This window comes from Cyrtonyx montezumae, unplaced genomic scaffold, assembly GCF_038088225.1.
Source record: "Cyrtonyx montezumae isolate F1298 unplaced genomic scaffold, pur_monq_1.0 scaffold_3, whole genome shotgun sequence".
Lineage (NCBI taxonomy): Eukaryota > Metazoa > Chordata > Aves > Galliformes > Odontophoridae > Cyrtonyx > Cyrtonyx montezumae.
The window spans coordinates 117,387,894-117,402,094 of record NW_027072034.1 but is presented as its reverse complement, the minus strand read 5'-3'; the positions used below and the strand labels follow the sequence as shown (position 1 = coordinate 117,402,094).

The 14,201-nt window shown below is 48.8% G+C and overlaps 1 protein-coding gene across 1 annotated transcript in view; it reads left to right on the top strand.

The window, feature by feature from the left end:
- The first annotated feature begins 5,439 nt into the window (after positions 1-5,439).
- Positions 5,440-14,201, top strand: part of KDM7A (lysine demethylase 7A) — a 54,100-nt gene continuing 45,338 nt past the window's right edge. The window contains exon 1 of the mRNA XM_065743152.1: positions 5,440-5,663. Coding sequence (XP_065599224.1) covers positions 5,545-5,663 — 119 coding nt within the window. The 5' untranslated portion in view covers positions 5,440-5,544. The remainder of the gene's footprint in view (positions 5,664-14,201) is intronic.

Sequence of the window (14,201 nt, the reverse complement as noted above, 5' to 3'; positions counted from 1 at the left end):
TGTCCTGCTCCCAGCACCCTGTTGGGGCAGTTTGGGACCAGCGCAGCTCAGGAGAACAAAAGAGGCCAAACAATAGGCAGGAGGGAGCCTCCTGCCCCATCCAGGCAGCTTTGTTCCAGTGGCCGCCTGTCTGTTCCCAGCCTCCTCCACTTCCTTTGTCCCAGGGCAGGTGAGCAGCATGGAGGGCAGGTGTGCAACAACAGGCTTGTCCCTGGGTGCTGGATGTGCTCGGTACATGAGGCTGCTCAGCCTCTGGGGCTGTGGATCTGGACAGAGACAACTCTCATCTGCCTGCTCCCAGGCACGGCCAGCACAGCTCCTGCCATCCTTCCTGCCCCGTGTCGTGCTTCTGGGGTGATGCCAGGGGCCTCACATCTCGTCACTGATCAGCGGGGTCAGAAATGGTGCTTTTGTGTTTTAAATGGCAGCTGTAGTTTTTACGCTTCGATTTTATGACTGGCCGTAATGTTTGAACAAAATAAAGCCGCAGCTGGCAGGCTGATATTAGCCAAGCAGCAATCAGCCCGTGCCCTCACAAGGCCGACACCAGTACAGGGTTTGATAAGGCGTACATGGGAAGGGTGTGTCTGATAATACCAGGAAAGGAAAACAGACAGCGTGCTCCACCGTGGTGACAAAGACCTTGCACGCAGTGCAAATAGGATTGTTTGCATATTCATCTGCCCCCCTCTTCCCTGTCCCCCTGCACCAGTGGGGCCGGGCCCTTGGGGAGCAGCCAGGCTCTGGCAGTGGATGTGCTGGGGGGGCACAGAGGGGCCGCTTCAGGGGCCCGCAGCCTCTGGGGCTGGCTTTATGGCCAAGGGTAGACAGCGACAGCTGAGCTCCTCCGGCTGCTTTCTCTTAGATTCTTAGCATGCAGCTCATCCCACCCTGAACCTGACATCTAAACCGCGCTCCAAAGTGAAGTAAAGCTCCTGGGTTTGATTTTATTTTCTTTCTTTCTTTTAATATATTTTCTTTGCTTTCAAGGAATTAAGCTGAAGTAAGAGGTGAACAAGAGTACGTATTCCCAGCATCCAAATGGAGGAAAGCTGAAATTAAGGATTTTTCCACAGCGATAGCATTCCTTGGGCAGCAAGCTGCACCTCTGCGTTTCCGGAAAGCCCAAGCTACAAGGCAAACACATTGGGAGCTGCTCAGGTGCTTTTATCCTCCTGCTGCCACACAGTACTGGCTGCAGTGCTGCTGCTGCGACATATGGGGACAGGCACGGCCATGGGATGCATGGATGCACGGGAGCATCCAAGAGGAGATGTCAGAGAGCTCATTCTCAGGCTTGTGGCAGCTCTCAGTTCTCTTTTTGTTTTTCCTTCCTATAATGGGTATTAGGCATTTGTCACATTTTGAGTGAGTTGCATCTTAAACTGTTGCAAACATAGTACGTGGCCTTCCTGAACAATAAAGGAAATGCTGAGAGATGGGGTGCTGGAGATTTTGCCTTTTCTTCCCGTTTGGTGTTGCCCCCCACTGCCCTAGCTGCTCTGAAAACTGGTCCCAACTTCCAGCGCAAAACCCAGTAGGGTGCTTTTTGCTGCAATTACAACCATGCTGTGTAAAAAGAAACACAAATTAGGTATGGCCTTTGGGCTCCTGACCCCACGGCAACTGTGCAATGATGCATCCCCTGCGCAGTGACGTCCCTTTTCTATCACACAGAATCACAGAATTGTTGAGGTTAGAAAAGACCTCTAAGATCATCCAGTCCAACACCAGCCCATCCCCACCGTGCTCACTAACAGTGTCCCTCGGTGCCACATCCTCACGGCTCTGGAACACCTCCAGGGATGGTGAGTCCACCACCACCACCACGGGCAGCCTGTGCCACTGCAGCACTGCCCTTTCTGAGGAGAAATGTTTCCTAATGTCCGACCTGAACTTCTCCTGGTGCAACTTGAGACCAATACCTCCCATCACCAGCTGGGCAGCTCCATACTCAGCCACTAGTGCTTCCACCGGCATCACCACCAAAGAGGGAAGAGAGCTTTTCAGCAGCCGGATGGAACACGGAGACTTGTTTTCTTTTGCTAGGGCACGGTGTCAGATAGGGGAAGGGGCAATACCCCAAATCCTGTAATGTGTAAAAGCCTCCAGGTCTGCCTCATTTTGAGTGCCTTCAAATCCAGTGAGCCCAGTGCAGGGAGAGCTGATGTCCTCATACAGGATTAACTCTTGCAGAAAAAGAGCTCATTGACATCTCATACAAGCCATGCTTTAAATTTACTACTTCTTCTATGCAGTAAAGTCCAGGACTCCTAGCCGCCTTTGCCTCAGACTCAAGCGACGTACAGTGTGTTGCACCATTCCAACACCCCTCGCATGAGCCGTGCGGTGTTTAACACAGGCTGTGGTGTTTAGTTTCAACAGAAACCTTCAAGGCTTGGCAACTTCCTCCACGGACGCTGCAGCGAGTGCTGTCACAACGGGCTGCTGAATGGGCTGAGAACGCTGTCGCCGGTTTGGAATGGCGCGTGGGTGCTGTGGGGGCGAATGTTCCCTGCACCGGGTGTTTTCTAAAGGTCTCCGACGCACGAGGCATGCTTGAATGACTTGTGCTTTCTTTACGTGGTGAGGGGGTGAATCTTGAATCGTTGGGCCGCTTTTATTTTTGTTAGATGTGTGTGGGCTGACAACATGACTCAGTATTTTCTCTGCAGATGCAAAGATCGTACTGCCAATTCTGGGTAGACTCTGGGCAGTTTCATGCGGAGAAATGGAACGCTTTTTATTCCAGAGCTTTGGTTTTTGGCAGCCTACATCCTCTTGATGTGGAAATAAAGAAAAAAATTAAAAAGGAGTCCTCTTGCAAAATGGACAAAAATACAGTAAAAAAATGTCTGAGGATGGGGAAAGTACCTCTTACCCCTGTGTTTTCCCAGCAACTTATCTGATTCTTTTCTTGCTACTCTGAAAACACCCATTCATGTCTGACTTCTTTTTCTGATTTTTCCTGGTCCCGACTGCTCGCAGGCTAAGCTTTCATCTGCTGAGTACAGCAGCTTCTGTGTTCGTACAGCCAGTCCTGAGTGCCAACAGCCCCAAAATGATGGGTGTGAGTTCTGTCCCCTGCTCCCAGGAGACACTTGATCTATAGAAGCATACGTATGCGTGGTTCAGCCAGTACCCAAGAGAGACGAAGAAGTCGCAGGAAATGGGACATCTCCTTTACTCCCTTTCAGCAGCCTCCCTGCCCTGCTCCCTCTTCTCACTGAAATCTTCCTGCTCCACACATCCTGAGCAATGCATGGCATATGCTTGGGGAGACACGCGAGGCCAGGCATGGACTGTGGGTGCTTGTGGTGTGCAGTGATGGGTGCTCTCTTCATCCACTGCCCCAAACGTGGTGTGAAGCCACCGCCTCTGAGCACTGGAACTTGCCACCTGCCAGCAATCATAGGCGTGTTTTCAGGGTCTTTGCTGGAGCCTGGGCACAGGGCTGGTGACAGCTGGGGCTGGCTGGGTACATAGGGTGAAAGCTAAGTTTGTCAGTGGCTGTGCCAGGCACAGCATGTGCTGGTGGAGCTGAGCATGGAAGGATCAAAGAATCACAGAATATGCTGAGCTGGAAGGGACCCATGAGGATCATCAAGTCAAATTCCTGACTCCACTCAGAACTGCCCCAAACCAAACTCTCATGTCTGAGAGCAATTTCCAAGTGCCCCTTGAACACTGGTACTTGGGGCCGTGCCCACTGCCCTGGCAGCCTGTTTCATGCCCACTGCCCTCTGGTGTAGAACCCCCACCTTATTGTGGCACCCCAAACTGCACCCAGTGCTCGAGGTGAGGCCACACAGTGCAGAGCAGAGCGGGACAACCCTTCTCCTCATGTTTCAGGGAGCACGCCCTAACCAGACTTACTTCATTTACGTACATTCGAGACTGATATTGCCATTTCTGCTTCTAAACTGCATGTAATGAGGCTACCCACGTTTCTGGGAAGAATACTTATTAAAAGTAGTTTTGTAATTCTCTTTCAGTGAGCGTGTGGTCTTTTTGCTTTTCTGAATTTTTGTTGTGCTACATTCAAGTACAGTTTAATGGATTTGTGCTTGGAGAGAAGTCTTGGGCAGAGAAGAGCTGAGAAGAGTGGATCTGACAGGGAACACGACAGAGCTGTTTTACGTTATGTTTTTGTAGCAGATGAAGTAGACATTCCCCACCTGCTCAAAGAGTGCCCACAGCGGACTGCGTCGCTGATACTGCTTGCTCTGACAGAAATCACAACAGCAAAAGGACGTTGTTTGTGGTAGCAGAGAAAGTGCTTGTTAAATATTGAGTTTAGCTTTGTGTGATTGAGGCTGTAACTTCTTTCTCCCCGAAACCTACGCTTGCTGCAGGCTGGTGAAGGGAAAGTCCCTGCAGGGGACCTGCTTCATCCTGCTTCCTCATTCTTGGCACTCTCACCACTGGACAACCCTTGTCTGCGTCAACTCAAACTGAATCAAGCAACACCGAGCCAGCCCTGAAAAGAAGAGCACAAGGCAAGTCAGGCAGCCTCGTCCACCTCTTGTGGGAATACCCAGAGTGTGTTTTAACCAAGGTGATTAAGGGTTTAGTCACAGAGACCTCCTAAACACAACATGTGTGCATTTTTATGGCCAATTTGGATAAAGTTACCACAGCAGCTGGTGACTCCCAGCCTCAAGATAAAACTCAGCACGTGACAATCCAAGAAACAGCGACTAAGGAGCAGGGAGCTGTCTGCCTTCAGGCTGCAAAGCGTGGCTGCGTGTACAGCTGTAACGTGAACCGTGGCACTGCGGGACGTGCTCAGTGGGCGCGGTGGGGATGGACTGCTGGCTGGACGGCATGATCTCGGTGGTCTTTCCCCACCTTTACGAGTCCACGTTTCTATGAAGGTGCCCCGGGACACTGTATTTCCAGGCACCTCAAAACCACCATTTGTTACTTATCAGTGCTTTCCACCGCTGTTAAACTCAGCACTGGCTCTCGTGTTAAGCGTTCGCGCCTGCGCGGGCGGCCCGGCCTTCGGGTGTCCTCGGCGCTGCTCGGCTGCTTCCGCCGCGGTTACGTAAGAAGGGAAGGCGGGGGGGGGGGGAGGCGCGCGCCGTGGCCCGCGCTCTTTCTCTCCGTGTCCTCGCGGCACCCTGCCCCTCCCCCACCGCCTCCCCGCGTGACACGGCCCGGGGGAGGGGGGCGGTCCAGCGCGTGCCTCCCCTCTCCCCTCCCCGCTAGGGGAGGGACGGGCGGGCGGCACGTGCGCTCCCCCACCCGGCAACCAATGGGGGCCCGCTCTCCGCGCACGATCAGTGGCAAGTGCGGGGCGGCCCGCGGGGCGCAGGCGCGGGGTTCGCTCCCTGCCTCCCCCCCCCCCCCACCCGGGGGCCGGGTGACGCACGTGCGCGCGTCCCCGCGCGCTGTTGTCCGCTCGCTCCCGCGCCGCCTGCCTCTGGGCGGCGGGGCGCGCGCGGCGTGTGGGGCTGGCACGCGCGCTGTTGTTATTGGTGCCGGCGGCGGCGGGCGGGGGAGGAGCGGCGGGCGCCTCAGTCAGGGAGTTCTTTAAAGATGGCCGGAGCGGCGGCGGCCGCCGCCACCACCCCCGTGTACTGCGTGTGCAGGGAGCCTTACGACGTGAGTCGCTTCATGATCGAGTGCGACATCTGCAAGGACTGGTTCCACGGCGGGTAAGCGCCGGCGGGCGGCGGGGAGCGGTGGGACGGCGGCGGCGGCGGCGGGCACCCCCAGCCCGGTACCGGCCGGCGGACAATAGCCACGGCACCCCCCCCCCCCCCTCCTCCCCCTTCGCCCCGTCTTCTTCACCTCCCCTCCAAGCGGCCCGGCCGCCCCTCGCTCGGGTCACTCCCGGCGCGGTGCCGGCCCCGGGCACGCGGTGCGAGCGGCGGCCGCGGGTCCCCGGCCCCAAAGTTGCGGCGACGCGGGGGACGCGTCCCCACGGCTCCGCACCGGGACGCGGCGGCAGCGCGCCGGGAGCCGCGGCTGTCCGCGGGTTTTGTTCGCGCCGTGACGGCCGCAGCCCGGTGCGCGGGCGGCCGTCTGGCGTGCGCGCGTGTGCCCGCGTGCGGATAATAGTGTTCGGTCGGGAGGGGGGGGGCGGCCGAACAAAGGAGCAAGTTGGGGGACCCGCGGCGCGGGGCTCGGCGGGGTCGGGCGGCGGGGCCCGGCGGCCGCCCCCATTATGCGGGGAGCCCCGGCGGCGGCGTAGGAAGTGCGCGGTGATTGACAGCGGACATTTAAATACCCCGTCACAAAAACGGGCGGCCGGCGGTTGTGGCGCCCCCTGCCGGCGCGGCGCGGAGAGGCGCAGCGCACCGACTGGGGAGAAGCCCCGGCTGGGAGCGGGGTGCGCCGTGCCGTAAGGAGAACGGAGCGCTTTCGCTTTTTCGGGTGCCGACTTGCTGTGGCCGCTTTTTCGCGTGCGTGTTTCCCTCCGCTCAAAGCACGGTGTAACGAACTGTATTCAGGCGGCTCCGTAAACTAAAGAGTCGCGGTTGTCGTACCTTTGAGGGCAGCCTCTCGGTGTTCGGGACTGGAAACGCAGCGGCTTGTTTGGGGGCTTTGAGTAAATTTGTCAGAACTGCATAAAAGCTGCACGTCTGGGGCTGTCCTACGGCTGTGTCTCTGTGTGTTATCTCTGTAACTCTGAAACAGCTCTGATAGCACTCAGCCTGGACCAAAGCGCCGCTCCCGTGTACCGATATCCCCCAGTTACAGCCACGCTGGTTGCTCATGTTGTTTATAGAAGAGCGCTGACTGCGCTGCGGTGGACTACTCCGCAGCTCTTCAAAGTCGGGGGCTGCATAAAGATCGCAGCCGGAGTGCTGCCGTATAGTCGGCAGGGCAGTGGTACTGAGCCCCAGGTGCGCGGGGGAGCTGGCAGCCGCCTCGCTGAGGTCTCGCTGCGTGCTCCAGGCCAGTGACAAAGGGACGGGGCCGTGGGAGGCCTCTGTCCTCTCCCAGCTGCGCTCGGCTCCGGGGACTCCTGCCATTGGTTGGAGCGGCGGGAGGCTGCTGCCTGGCTTCCGAAGGAGAACGCACAACCTGGGTTCTTAAAAGTTGCGGGTGGATTGGTTTCTTGTCTTCCTTTTTTTCTGGCTAGCATTTCAGTAAAAGCAAACATTGTTTAAAGCAAACGTTGTTGATGTGCCTTACGAGGTTATGAGCCTGTGCTTTGGGTTTAGTTGCTCTGTATGTGGGCTGAGCACCTGGCTGCGACCTTGTATGTTTGTGCTGTGGGCTTCATAGTTTTCCTTGGTACTTTGACAGTTTGTATCTCTCGTGCAGTCCTTTTATTTCCTTATCATCTTTTTATTTTTATTTAGCACCCCACTAAGCTGCCTGTCCCCTTCTGCCTTGTCTGGAACATTCTCCAGCAGAAAAACTCCTTTACCTCACTGTGTGCTCAACTTTTCCTTGAGGCTGTCCAGTAGCTCCTTAACGCCTGTGTAAGCTCTGGGCTTTGTCTTCTGACTGTACCCGGTGTCCTTGCATAACCCTTGGCATTCTTCCCTGACTCCGGTTTTTGATGCTCTCCCACAGTTAGTAGATCAGCTGCATCCTGCCTTCTTTTGTCACGGTGGTACATATTGTCTGTGTAAGGTTAAAGGTGTGTGGCCTGGGCAGGCACATGGCCCTGTTGTACAGTTAACTATTCTCAGTACGGGTCTGTGGAGTGTGCAGAAATCCTATTGTCAGCATGGAAGTCTTTGTCCCTTTTATTTTTTTATTTTCCTGTCCACGATTCATGCAGTCCACTAGATCTAGGGGCATTGCATAGATGTCACCTATTATCATGTACTGGGTTTGCAGTAGGTCTGAACGACCTTGTGTTTCTTTAAGCATATGATGCAGCTTTTGTTTGCACGGTGTAACACTGTCTGAAATGCTTGAGAGATAAATAACCGTGGAGTTAGCTTTCTGAGGCTGTGTGCTTTGTGAAGCTGCGCTGGTACAGCGCTGGCTTTAATGGAACACAGAGAAGTCAAGTCAAACTGACAACTACAAAATGTGAGTGCCCTGTACAGCTTTCTGCATGGCACTTCTCCAGCGATGTTTTGTCTGTCAGCGAGTGTACACTGAGCTTCCAGCACTTCTCAGTGGCAGGTAGGCTAAGAAATTATCTAGTGTTATATGCAATTCCCAGTGTTACATTGGGTATAGGAATCCTGTTCCCAAACAATCTTTATTTTATTTTATTTATTTATTTATTTTTGTAACATTAACAATTTTTTTTTTAAACAAAGGGAATGTATTATTCTTCAAAGCCAGGCTGGTGGGGGAAGAAGGGAGCATCCCTTTTGTTCACAATTAAGAGTTCTCCTTAAAACTTCATCATTATGTCAACAAAGCTGTGCTCTCTCGGTTTCTCATAAAGAGAGGGAAGAAAGAGAACTGTCCATCTGCCTTAGCACAGCTTTACATGCAATTGCATCTTCAGTGATATGTAAATGAAACTTGGCAGTTTAGAAATCGGTGTTTTGTTTGGGCAGGTTAGGGGGAAGGAAAGGAAATACTGCTCTCAGCTGTGTCCCTTCATTGCAGCACATATATACGTACTACTGTTACTACACAAAGCCCAACTGATTACATTTGTGTAATCATTTTTTAATTGATCTTGCTCTCAAGATTAATTCTGTGTTCTGTGAGGCCTTCTTGAAAGAATTAACTTTTTTCCTTTAATCTTGGAGCAGTTCACTGATGGTATGTGGAACTTTGCCATTGAGCTTTTGATGCTTTTTACAACTTTGCCATGAAGTGGCATCACTTGAAATGGAAGGTGACTCTTGTACTTTGATGATCATTTAAATTGTGAGTCCCTTGAGACTTGTTACATTTTCCGCAAATGGAAAAATAAATCAGCAAAGAAGAGTAACTTCCCAGAGAACTTAGTTTTTCTTTTATTTGTATGGATTTGAGCGTGTTCTTCCTTTAGTCTCTGAAGAAACATAACATTTCTTGGTTGCTACTTAGCCTGATCTCAGCTCTGAAGTCAGAAGGTTCCTTCTTATAGCTGTTAAGAGGGTGTCATGTATCCCACTACCCTTCTTTGTACTCCGGGGGCTGTCTGACTCCTCAAGAAAAGAAGGGAACATACATGCTATAGTGGCCACCTTTCCTGAATTGGTTCTTTGTTTTGAGGCTGTGTGCATGAGGTTCTGCACGATGGGCTCCACTGACTCTTTGCTGCTCAGAGAGGCTGGCCTGCTGCTGGCTCCTATAATTTCTCTTTTGCTGGGTCAGTGCTTGTGAGATTGCTTGAGAAGTCAACTCTGCTCAGAAAACTGATCAAAAACGTTCTGCTGGGCTGCAGAGCCCAACAGGCTCATCAGGGCTGAGATAAGTGCTGGACCATTGCAGTGCACTGCTCAGAGCCGTGCTGCTGGGAGAGATGACAGTGGGCGAGGAAAGATGGTGCAGCTGTCCTGTCGGGATCAGTGGAACCTCACTGCTGTGTCTCAGTCTGCAGATGCAAGCCTGCCTTGTGTCTCATGTGCTCGACCTGGATCCATCTGCATATCGACTGGGGTCCTTGGTGGGTGAGGCACCTCCAGGGCAGCTGCAGTGTGTGGCCCGGAGATCTCCCATCACTCCCATTGGGTGAAGCTCCTGAGCTTCTCTTACAGGGAGCATGGGATGGGGCATGGTAAGACTTGTGGCAAGAAGGGTGCAAAGGCTGTTACAAATGCCTTTTGGTGTGGATCTGCTGTTTATTGAAAATTAACACCTTGTAACTGTGAGACACATCTACATATGTTCAGGAGCCTGAGCTGAATCAACAAATCATTGTCTGGTCACTAGAGCTTTCATCTGGCACCAGAGGCTGTTGTGCTGACTTGCTGGCCTCTATGATATGCAAGCTTTAAATTCTTCTTGTGGAAGTTAGGAGTATGTTTCAGACCTCAGGAGAAATCAACACGTTTGTTGTTCTTACTTGTTTTTGGTTTTTGCCTCGTTTCCGTAGCGCGAGGTGGAGGCCTGAGCTCAAGTCCTCTGTGTCCTCTGTGTCCAGCTGTGTCCTCTGCCAAAGAATTAAGGAATTTCAAGAGACTCTAAGAATACCAAAGCTGAAATAGTTTTGGTTAAACTGAGAAGAAACTAGTAATAATAAAGATCCCAGACTAGCACTTGTGTAATTGATTGTTTCAAATCCTTTTATAGTCTTAATTTGAGTAAGCCATGTTTTCCCCCTCTCTGTTCCCATCTGTGAAGTGGAAAGGCTTATTAATATATATTAAAGTAGATGTATTCTACCATAATAAGCGCTATAAAGTAGTGAGTATTCAAATGTCTTCATTTGTGAAGCTGTAATAACATGTACTATTATATGTATGAGGTTTTTCCTTTCCAGTTTTCTTGCAAAACTGGCTTTGTGTGAAGTATATGTACATCTGAAAGTTAACGCTTCTTTCCCTTAGATCTGTAACTTGATCTATTTGTTTATTTGATGTTCTGGAATAAAACATAGCAGCTGGTTTAGAATATGCATTCTGGCATAATAACAGGAGCAAGGAAAAAAACAAAACATTGTCCAATCAACATTTCTAAGGGATGTATTGGGGGGGGTCCGTAGCTGAGCTTGTAGAATTAGAATTGTAACAAGATTTTAGTGAGCTTCTGAACAGTGCTTAGAGTGATGTTATTTTTAATTTCCAGAGTAAAAATTCATTGTCAACTAAATGTTACTCAAAAGATGCTAAGATTTGGCATTAGTGATTTAAACAACACCTTCTAATTTCTTGCAGTGCTGTGATTGTTCAATATCAGCCTTGCTGATACCATTGTTTCTGTTTTATCCGCTCTTTGTAGTATAAATGAAGGTTCTGGTTTTATGTAGTTTAACTGGCAAACTGTGAATTTGTTACTGGTCAGTTGATAATGATGATCTTGTATATCAGAATGTCATTTCGTTGATACTTGTGTAGCACTTCTATATCTTCCTTTCCTATACTTGATTTAATATGCACTTAATTTGACTGGGATATTAAAATATTTTCAAAAGGCTCTGTTTTGTGACTTGTATGTTTGCGGACTACACAGGTGGGAGAGGTGTGGGTAGGAGGTGGCTGCTTGGTGCACCAATTTCTGTGTGTTCTGCACTGTGGCACCCATCAAAAATGAAATATTTTCCTTTTTCTTTAAACTTACCTCGATCTGTTGATTTGTTCGTAATGCTGAGCTCTCTTAGGGAGACACGATGGCAATAAAATGAATTAAGCCTCGCAGTGGAGTTTTATTCTGTTAACTGCCAGTGGGCAAAATCACATTAATTTTGTTTTCACTCTTCATTTGTGGTTTTAGCTTTTTGTGGACGGTTACCATATTTGTTAGCAGTTTTCATGAGCTCAGTTCAGTTTTATGTGTACTTCCTATATCATCTTTTGAAAGATCATGCAGTAGTTTCTCTGCTCTGTTTACATGACAGTTGGCACAAATTGAAGATGAACTCATACTCTTCACATCAATATTTATACTTGCCCTACATAATTTTAAAACAAAACACCATTGTCTCAGAACATCTCTGACTAATCAGTAAAGACTTCTGCAGGTGCAATGTGCTTGCTTAAAAAACAGAAAAATACTCCAAGCTTTACAGTTGTGTCATTGCTAAAGCTCAAACATGCAGTTGGCGACATCACTGTGGCTTTGCTGGTGATGCAGAGGAGAGATTTTAGTGAAATGAACAGCTTTTAAAACGGCAAAGCTCTTTCTCATCTGCTAGTCCTTTCTAATGTATTGTAACATTAGCTCATGAATGCACAGAGATAACAGTCTGTGGGGTATGAACAGCCTTTGGAAGTCTGCTGTGTGATGGTAATGTGGACTTATGTGGCTAGTTGCATCTCCTCAGGTCAATTCTGCTTTTGAATGGAATTAATATTTAATACCGTTTTCTCCATTACTCCAGCATTAACTAAAGTAGACTTTAAAGCTGGTCTTTCTTATTGAAAATACTGAGTTTGTTGTTGCTCAGGCAGCCTTAAATGCTCATGTTTGCTATGAAAGCAAGAAAGCTTTCTTAGAACTCTTCAACGTCATTCTGTCTGAAAATCCAACTGGAGTGAGGATGACTGTATTAAATTTTTAATGCATTGCGGTATGAAGAAGTATATTTATTTTCATTTGAAACCGTCAGCTGGTATCGTGTGCAGCCTAGCAAATTCATTTCATAAATTTAATTCTGTTCTATTTACATTAATGCTTTATTCACTTAAAAGCTTTTAAAGCACTTTTCATGAAAATGAGTGTGAGGAGAGGTGATGCTGTGAGAGATGAAGCCTTTGATATTCAGGATGTGGGATTGATCAGATCTATCATTCTTATCAATTTTCAGGCAGTATTTTCTGAACAGACTGACATTTTCCTTTTGGGATATTGATGTTTGGGGATGGATAGACAAAGGCCAAATTGTGTAAATGAAAAGCAGCCAAACAAATTGCTGTTTTACTATGCCAAACCGCTTGTAAAACTTCTGCTTGGCTTGCCAATGGTATGGGTTTCTAGCTTTGTTTCAGTAATGTCACTCAGAGCTTTTCAGTAGCTGGCTTGCAGAGCACGGTATGGGGAGCAACGGAGGTGGGATGAGGCACAGCAGAGCCAACACGTGCCTTGCAAGAGTGCTCACAGATCTGACCCCAGCAGTGCAGGCAGCTTGGAACAGCACCAGAAGTATAGGCATGCTGAAGTGAAGTTGTGCCCAGGCAAATGTTGCCGCTCAACATCTGAGGATAATGCTTTCTAACTTGATAATGGTGTGCCATGCAGGCATGCTACAACCTCAAGCCCAAGTGAGCTGTCCTGGCATTTCACTGTGCTCTGTTGTTTAGGAAGGAAAGGACCAAACACATGTTAACAAAAACAGTGCCTCAGTGTAGTCTGTTAAATCTCAAGCTGACTTTTTACTTCAGTGCTTGTCTGCATTGAGGGCACATCAATGTGATGTGAAAGTGAGCAGCGACTTACTGATGCTGTGCTCTCTTGTGTCAGTTCCTGGGACCTCTGGGGACATCATTTGGAGTCTCTTAGTGCTTCGGTAAAATGTGCTGCTCTTGTAATGAGCATGGAAGAGGTAGCATTGAATGCTGCTCTTGTTCTTAAGAAAAGAGTGAGTTTTAGCTGTCAGTGTTGAGTGATTGGGCTAACATCCTTACTGAAAAATGAGGGTCTTAAAACTCAAGCCCTCTTACGGATGTGTAAAACTTCTTTTAGTTACTTCTGGTACTGGATACTGAACAAACTCATTGATGGAAGAGAAGTTGAAATCTTGTACACTGGAGAAAGGACGTTAAGCGGTGTTGGTGCCAGCACTTGACTTACTAATGTGAGGTGCTGTTATCTGCTTCTCACAGAAGTAAATACACCCCTCACATGCAACTGGTATTATTCCCAAAAGGCGCTTCCTTATGTTATGAGATATATGTGAGAACTCTACAGTGCATTTTCACTGCATGTCAGTGCCCTTGTGATGCTTATTTCTTTTCCTAGTATGAGTGTCAGTGCATGCCTGTGACTTGAGTGTGAAGATCATTGATTCCTGCCAAATACTCATTTTTAATGCAGTAGCCCTACATCTAATTCAATTTTGTCTTTGATACAATCTTACCTAGTGATATTATGTGGGAGGGAGGCAAGGAAAGGAGGCAAAATCATGAGAAAGTTGCACAAATTGGAAAGTAAAGCTTTGTCTTTTAAGTATGTCAGATGATCAATATTGTAAATTTGAATATTACTTTATGTAAAACAAGCAAACAAAGCCAACAACTGAACAGGAGAACCAAGTGTGTTAACATATCTGCTACTGGGGACCAAGCTCTGCTGTATGATGTGTGTATCTGTTTTGTTGCAGCTGGTAAGCTTGCTGATACTGACACAATTACATGGTTGTGTTTTTGCTGGCAGCAATTTTAAGGTGTACAGAAAATAAGCAATGTTCAACATTAATTTTAAACACAAGTTTCTGTCTCTCTCTCTGGGTGGAATCTAACCTGAACTGGCTTCATCGTGTCTGACCTTAATTCTTGTATTTTCTGAAGGTGAATATTCAGTTTGAGGTTATCTTATGCAACTCTATGGTTTGAATTGCTGGAAGTAAGAACTTCCTTTCAGAGAAAGCTTATTCTGGATGCATTTAAACAGATGTACAACAAATCATATTGTAAAGTTGTGGAGTTGTCACTTGTCAGATGGCTTGATTGTTCTCAGAATTT